The following is an 8,110-nucleotide window of genomic DNA, read 5'->3' as shown; positions in this document are numbered from 1 at the left end:
CATCTAGAAATTAATTTTGTATCAATAAATAAGTTTCGTTTGCCTTATTTATTATTTTTTGAAAAAAAAATTTGATAAAAAACAAAATAGGAGAATTTGTAGGGTAAAATATCAACTATTAAGTTGCCCACTTAAATCATGCTATTTTATTTATTATCTTTTGTTTTTTTTTTTACCTAATTTGGTAGATTTTGTTATATTTCTATTGTTATATTTTGTAAAATAGAAACTATGGGTAGTTTTTGTAATATTGACTCTTAAAATGTATATTTATGTGATTTGCCCTAAAAGTTTGTACTATCTAATTTCATATTGTTGTGTCTGTGCCTTGTACAGACACTTCCCAACTAGTTTAGGTAGAAAGCCCATTACAGAATGTGTGGCCCAATTAAATTTGGCCCAGGTCCAGTCAAAGAGATCAGCCCGCACCGACCACACGTCACCCGATCACCACAAAATTATTGGTCTGAAGGGGCAAAATAGTCCATTCACAATTCCACACCAACCAAAAGAGATATCTATGTCATCCGAATTTTCTTGGTCCTTTCAAATAACAGATAAAATCATTTTTTATATACAATACTCGGTTCATTTTTATTTATTCTATTTACATACTTTTTCCGTCTCATATGTCATAATTTAATTTAACTGGACACAAAATTTAAAAAATAAGAAAATATCTTAATAATACTTATTTAATTTTTTATTAAATATATACTATTATTTTTTTAATTAAATAAAATTTTATAAATGAGATTAGTAAAAATAAAAATAAAATTATATCTTTAAATAATTAAATAAAAATAAATAATATTATTTTTAATAAATAAAAAAGAAATAACAACATATAAAATAAGCTGAAGGGAGTATGAATTAAGAATTTTAGCATATTACTCTTTATATATACTCATAAATTTAATATTTTAAAAAAACATATTACATAATATATCGTATTTAATATTAAAACTAAATCGACAAAAATAAATCATTCACTAAATAAATATTATTGAAATAAATTACATAATATATTTAATGTTAAGGTTAAATTAATAAAAATAAATTAGAAACTGAATAAGTATTATTTTAATTCAAAAATAGAAAATAAGTAAAGATAGACGAAAAGAATAATAATAATAATTTATTTATTAGTTTAGTTATAATTATCGGTTGCAATTTTTGACCTCATCAATTTCTCTCTTCTCTCTACTTTCTCTCTCTCTACTTTCTCTCTCCGTCGTAGCGGTCGTCGACGGCGGCTCTTCTTCCTCCTCCTCCTTCTCTATACCTTTCATGGAAAACGGACCGCCGCAGCCGTCAGGTATGTATGTAACTATGTATAATAAACAACCTTTCTTTGTTTCGATCTTTTTGCTATCGGATTTATTTAATTTAATTTATTTTTTGGTGGATTGCATTTTTTGTTTGTGTTGTGTTGTGTGGTTTACGTGAATTGATAACGCTGAGGTCGTAGATTCAAATCGATGATCTTTTATATCCATTTGTGGTAGCTTTGGTGCATAAGTTATCTGATACCTGGTTTTGTGGGGGTGGGGCAGTGACGGAGTCAGAATTTTTATTAAGAGGGTTCAGAAATAACATACAAATTAATCAAAGGGGTTCAACAACTACTATATATACATAAAAAATAATTTTAACCATATATATATAGTATAAGTTTTCAACTAAGGGGATTCTAATGAAACCCCTCACCAAAGGGTAGCTCCGCCCCTGGATGGGGGTGGGTGGGAGATGGTAAATATTATGTGTAATTAGTCGAGGTGCATGTAAGCTAGTCTTTGATACCACGGTTATCTGAAAATGAAATAAAATTAGTGACCACGAATAATACAATGAATAGATTGAAAAATCACCTATTTCTTTGTTTCGATCTTTTTGCTATCGGGTTTTTTTGTTGGTTAATTGCCTTTTTTATTTGTGTTGTGTGGTTTAAATGAATTGATAAGGATGAGGTCGTAGATTCAAATTGATGATTTTCTTTTGATTTGTGGTAGCTTTGGTAGATAGAGTTATCTGATACCTGTTTGTGGTGATGGTGGGGTGGGAGGTGGTACATATTATGTGGAATTAGTCGAGGTGCATGCAAGCTAGCCTATGATGCCATGGTTATCAAACAAAAATTAGTGATTGCACCAACTTATGTGCTCCACGAATAATGCAATGAATAGATTGAAAAATCACAGAATTATTTTAAATGTTTTTTAGGGGTTGAATTTTGATCTCTCGTGGTCAATTTCAAGTTTCATTATTTTATCTTGAGCAGGAGGTCTATCGTAAATCACCTCTCTATCTCACCTCTGAGTTAGTGGTATGGACTGGTGGTGGTGGGTTGGGAAGTGGCAAATATTATGTGGAATTAGTTGAGTTACACACAAGCTAGCCTTTGATCCCATGGTTATAAAAAATAAAGTAGAATTAATGGTTGCGTACAACTTGTTGTGCACCATGTCTAACTCAATGAATAGATTGAAAAATCATCTAATTTTTAAAGTGTTTTTTATTAAGGATTGAATTTTGATCTCTCGTGGTCAATTTCAAGTTTCATTGATCCGAACCAGTCTCTCTATTTCACCGCTGAGGTAGTGGTATGGACTGTGTACATTTACCCTCCGTGATAGCACAACTTGTTGAACACCACACTAATTCAATGAATAGATTGAAATATCACCTAATTTTTTAAATTTTCTTTTCGAAGGATTGAATTTTGATCTCCCGTGGTCAATTTCAAGTTTCATTGTTTTATCTTGAATCGGGGGTCTATTGGAAACAAGTCAAACAACCTCTCTCTATTTCACAGCTGAGGTAGTGGTATGGACTATGTACACTTACCCTCTATCTCACCTTTGAGGTTGTGGTATGGACTGCGTACACTTACCCTTTCCATACCCCACTTGGTGGGAATATACTATGTTGTTGTTGTATTGTTGCTAGGGCATATGATTGGGGTTTGTCAAGTGCTATTTTAATCTAATTAACTACGGTTATGTAAATTTAGATGAGAGTGCTCACCCGAGGTTTTTATTTACATATGCATAAGTCTCAGGTGATAGGGTAGAGTTACCTGGTAATTGTGCTTGTGGAATATAGCAGGTACTTGAGTGAATAGCTGAGGTACGTGTTAGTCGGCCGGGCGGCTGGACACTACTCAACGACAACATACCTAGTGTAACTCCCACAAAGTTGGTTCTGGACAGGTTGGGGTGTATACAGATCTTACCCCTACCTCAGAGGTAGAAATGTTGTTTTCGATAGACTGTATGCGCAAGGGCCTGCACACCAGTTAATGAACGAAAAAAGAGAAAAGTTAGAGAATAAATCTAATTTGTCTTAAAAGGATAAGTTATTAGTATTGGAATGATTTACACCTGAATAGAGGTAGAGTAGATATGAGACTAACGGGCATCCCGGTGCTTTAGAGCTTCCGCTATGTGCGGGATCCGGGGAAGGACCGGACCACTAGGGTTTATAGTAACCTTACCTTGCATTTTTGTCCGAGGTTGTTTTGACAGCTTGAACCCGTGACCTTTTGGTTACATGACAACAACTTTATCAGCTGCTCGAAGGCTTAGGCTCCCTTCCGAGTAGATATGGGACTAATGAACTAATTTGGCATTGAGGTATATAAAATTAATATGGGATTTAATAAGTTTCAGTCAAATGCATTATCCACTCTGTGATGCCACTATTTATATTTTCTGGTGGGTAGAATTTAGTTGTTAAGGTTGTCCCATCTGCCATAGGTATACCTAATGTGGTTCTGTCGAAGCCTTCACTTTTTCTCCATAGGAAATTTCGATATTCTAGGAGTTATCTAAGAAGTCAAATTCCTGAGTGTTGGAATGAAATGGGCAGAATAGAGAAGAACTGTTATAGAGGATTTATATAGCTGGCTGCACTAGTCTAGACTTAAGTCATAGTTGATGATTAATTGATAGAACAATTTCCGATAGAGCTGATCTTGGGAGCTTGTGAAAAATTTAGAGTTGTGCTCCAAAGAGGTAACAGTGGTATGCAATACCACTAAAGCCATTCACTGGTCATTTAAAATGTCTGCGGGGTCATATTTGATAAGATGATTGGTTACCATACAATTTGATAATTACAAGTACTACTGTAGTAGTAAAACTAAATTAAAGCAACATACTCTAGCTTCTATTTCTTGTAGTTGATACTTTGCATTTGTTAAACAAACTTCTTTATAAAATTAATAATCAGGAAGAAAACATAGAATTTTATATTTTTTTTCTAAAGTTATGGTTTTCAATAGCAGGTGCTATGTATTTACTTGGTTTGTTTAAACATATACATTTAAAGTCTACCTAACATGTTATTTATTGTTTCTCAGGGTAGATGTCTTTGAATCATTAGCGAAAGATGTAAACAATTGTATACATTGCTATTAACTGTACTTTTGTTGTATTCACAGTGATAATTTACTCGACTAACTCGTTTTTCCATTTTTTGTTTTCTTTCGAATATTATTGACTTGACACTTATTTTCCACGGCAGGAAGTAGCCCACCACCAAAACCCTGGGAAAGAGCTGGGTCTTCTTCAGGCCCTGCACCGTTTAAGCCTCCCTCTGCTGGTAGCACAAGTGACGTAGTAGAGGCATCCGGAACAGCCAGGCCTGGTGAGATTGTTACAACTGCTAATCGGAATACAACTGTTAATAATAACACACTTGCAAGGCCTGTGCCTACTCGACCTTGGGAGCAGCAGCAAACTTACGGTAGCTCGTACGGAGGTATGAGATGTTTATTTAATTTCCTGTCTTGCTCTTTATTGTGTGCGTGTTCTGCGTTTCCAGCAAGTGGGTTGACTATCTGAAATTCATTATTTCTAACATGCCAACTATAATCACCAAAGGCACTGTTGATGCCTTTTTCACTAACAGATCTGTTTTGTGGTTTGTATTATAACTAATTGAATCTTTTACATCCTTAAGGTCCTTTTTCGATATTACTAATACCAGCAAACTTACATCAAAGGCTGCTTTTGGTTAGTACAACAACTAATTTTACCCTTTGCGTCCATAAGATCCACTTTTGATATTACAAATGCTTGCCCCCTAGCATTAAAGCGTTGATTGTGAGTAATGTGTATTATGATCTCTGCTTTTGGAGTGCATGCATGTGATTTTTCAAGATCCTAATGCAATACACAATATATTATCACACGCACCATCAGTAATTAGGCAAGTTTGTCCTAAATATGTTCTGATTTTATCGTACTGTTGTTTCTATTTCATCATACATTATAAGCATGCACCGTGCCCTTTTTAATTTTTTTTTAAAAAGAATTAGAAGGTTGTCTAAGTTTGTACTCGAGCTGCCCCACTTATTCCACTTTTGGTACTCATCTTAGTTAATGCTCCTATTAAATTGCCTCAACCTCTGATTAAATGTTCTATTGAGCTGCCACCGTTCTGCTAGTCAGTGTTACTTTCTCTTCTTATGTATCTATTCTTAGGAAAATCAATTGCCTACTTGATTTTAGTTCATTTGCAATGACATGTCTATGAATGTGCAACCAATTCCTGCTCTTCTTTGTACTTTGTCCTCTGGAAATATGAACGCCAACTGTGAGTGTACTTAGCCAAATCAAAAATGTTTTTATGGATACACTCTTTTCGTTTCCCCTTACGGTGCAAAAAACTTTCTCAATCATCGAAGGTTTTGATCCAGTCATTGGCGTTAGCTATTGCAATTGAAGTAGGAGGCATTGAGGCCTTCTATAGAGTACACAGTCTGATTATTATCTTGATTATGTCATAATGCAGGAATTAATACAGGTATGAATTATAATTCTGGATATGGAACTGGAATGTATGGTTCCTCTTATGGTGGTGGCTATGGAAGCACATACGGAAGTGGTTTGTATGGAAATAGTATGTACAGAGGAGGTTATGGTGGACTTGCAGGTGGCATGTATGGTGGAGGAATGTACAATAGTGGATATGGTGGACCAATGGGCGGTTATGGCATGGGCATGGGCGGTATGGGTGGCATGGGGATGGGACCCTATGGAGACCAAGATCCAAATAATCCCTATGGTGCTCCATCTTCTCCACCAGGCTTCTGGGTCTCCTTCATGCACGTGGTAAGCTCTAATGGTACCAACTAAGTTTGTTTCTCCTTTCATGCTTTTTATTCAAGGTCACTATGGTAAATTTTGATGTGTATTTCATATGCCCTGCGCTTCAAGTAAAAGCTATGTTGGCTTTCTTTTTGGATTTTTGTTTTGTATTGGATAACTGCATGAAATTAGCTCCATGCGAATTGGTGATGGTGCAAGGGCTCCAAAATAAAGCAGTGAGGAATTACCATTTATATTTTTGATAATAACTCTCCCTAAGCTTTACTTGATTAAGAGCCCGTTTGGCCATGAGAAGTGTTCACTTTTTTCTGGAAATTTTTTTCACTTTTTTCACTTTTTTCACTTCAACTTCTCTCACAAAAAGTCGAAAAGAACTCTAATTTATTTTCATGGCCAAACACAACTCTTAACTCCAACTCGAACTCCAGAAAAATTTAGTTTTCATGATCAAACACCTACTTAAAAAAAGGGATTCTCCAAAGCTTTTAGAAATTGTAAAATCTCTCTTGTTTGGCGATAGTGGTTTTCTTCCCTGCAATTAGTAGGTTTGTTGAATCCTATGACTAAGAGCTTGAGGGCCTCTTTGAACTAACAAAAAGTAAAAGGTGATGCAAATTAAGAATTATTTATGTATTGTATTTTGTGTTCTGGTGCGAGAGAGAGAGTTGTCCTTTGGTACCATTGTTGCTATTGAAGCTGCTAGTTCACGTATAGTGTTTTAGTCCAACTCTAGAGACATCGTTGTGTTGACATTATGTTGCGGTAATGATGGCAGATGCAAGGTGTTGTAACTTTCTTTGGCCGCGTCGCAATGTTGATAGACCAGAATACCCAGGCATTTCACATGTTCATGTCGGCACTACTCCAGGTATATGTTCGCTTACAACTGCCCTTGCACCCAAATAGGTCTGGATCAACCAATACTTCTTCATTTACCTTTTAGATACTTCGTGGAGAAGTATTAAGGATAGCCGACGTGACAATTCATTAACACATCTTTTTCAGTTGTTTGATCGCTCGGGGTTATTATATGGAGAGCTAGCAAGATTTGTGCTGAGATTGCTGGGGGTCAAAACAAAGCCCAACAAAGTTCACCCCCCGGGCCCTAATGCACATCCTGGCCCTAATGCACTTCCCGGTCCATCCCAACCTCACGGGAATCAGAATGTTATTGAGGGGCCTAAGGCTGCTCCAGCTGCTGCATGGAACGATGTGTGGGGGGATAATGCACAGTGATTTGGAGTAGTGTCTTCCAAATATCACCTACCGTCAAAGCCAATGACAACAGGTTTTGCAGTCTGTAAAAGCTTACAGTATAGATAAGAGCTATGCTAGTAATACTCGTATATAGAGCCAATCTACCAACCGTGCTAGATCGGCCTGCTGCATTTAAATGAATAATAATCTCTTTACTCCCCCACCCTTCTACCACCCCACCCCAACCAAATTGTGTGGTATAGTAGGTTGTTATCGATCAATGTGCACTCAGGTTTGGAGACCAACAATATCATTGTAGAAGTGATGTGGTATGATTTCTATTGATTGGTGATAGATGTTTCATTCTTACATCATTTGTGTAAATTCATCAAATGCCAAGTTCTCTATTTATCTTGTTTAACTTTATTGACTTGACTTTGCTTTCTTCACAGATGAAAGGCCAAGTTATTTTCCCTTGGGGCATTTTCTCTTGCTTCTGAAATATTGCAGGGGTCGTTTGGTTGGGAAAGAGTTATTCTGAGATAATTAATTCCGGGATTAGCCATCTCCGGGATTAGTTATCCCACCATGTATATGGTATAACTTATCCCATCACTATGCTATAAATGGTGCGATAAATAGTTCCGGAACTTAGTTATACCTCGAACCAAATTCGGGATAAAATAATTCTATATTTTATCTCGGTATTATTATACCTTATATCTCATACCAAACGACTCTTAATCTACTGGTTTATGGATTTATGGCGTTGTTTAGGGTTGCCTTTCACGCACTTA

At 35.8% G+C, this 8,110-nt stretch overlaps 1 protein-coding gene across 1 annotated transcript; it reads left to right on the top strand.

Annotated features, from left to right (window-relative positions):
* The first annotated feature begins 576 nt into the window (after positions 1-576).
* On the top strand, positions 577-7,682 carry LOC107873578 (peroxisomal membrane protein 13). Its single transcript, XM_016720480.2, has 5 exons — positions 577-1,318; positions 4,528-4,764; positions 5,800-6,119; positions 6,892-6,984; positions 7,122-7,682. Exons 1-5 carry the CDS (start codon positions 1,291-1,293, stop codon positions 7,350-7,352), a joined length of 909 nt encoding a protein of 302 aa, XP_016575966.1. The 5' UTR covers positions 577-1,290; the 3' UTR covers positions 7,353-7,682.
* Positions 7,683-8,110: the final 428 nt, after the last annotated feature.

This window comes from Capsicum annuum, chromosome 6 (assembly GCF_002878395.1).
Source record: "Capsicum annuum cultivar UCD-10X-F1 chromosome 6, UCD10Xv1.1, whole genome shotgun sequence".
Taxonomy (NCBI): Eukaryota; Viridiplantae; Streptophyta; class Magnoliopsida; order Solanales; family Solanaceae; genus Capsicum; species Capsicum annuum.
Note: the sequence above shows the minus strand (reverse complement) of the source record. Positions and strands in the feature narration are given on the sequence as shown.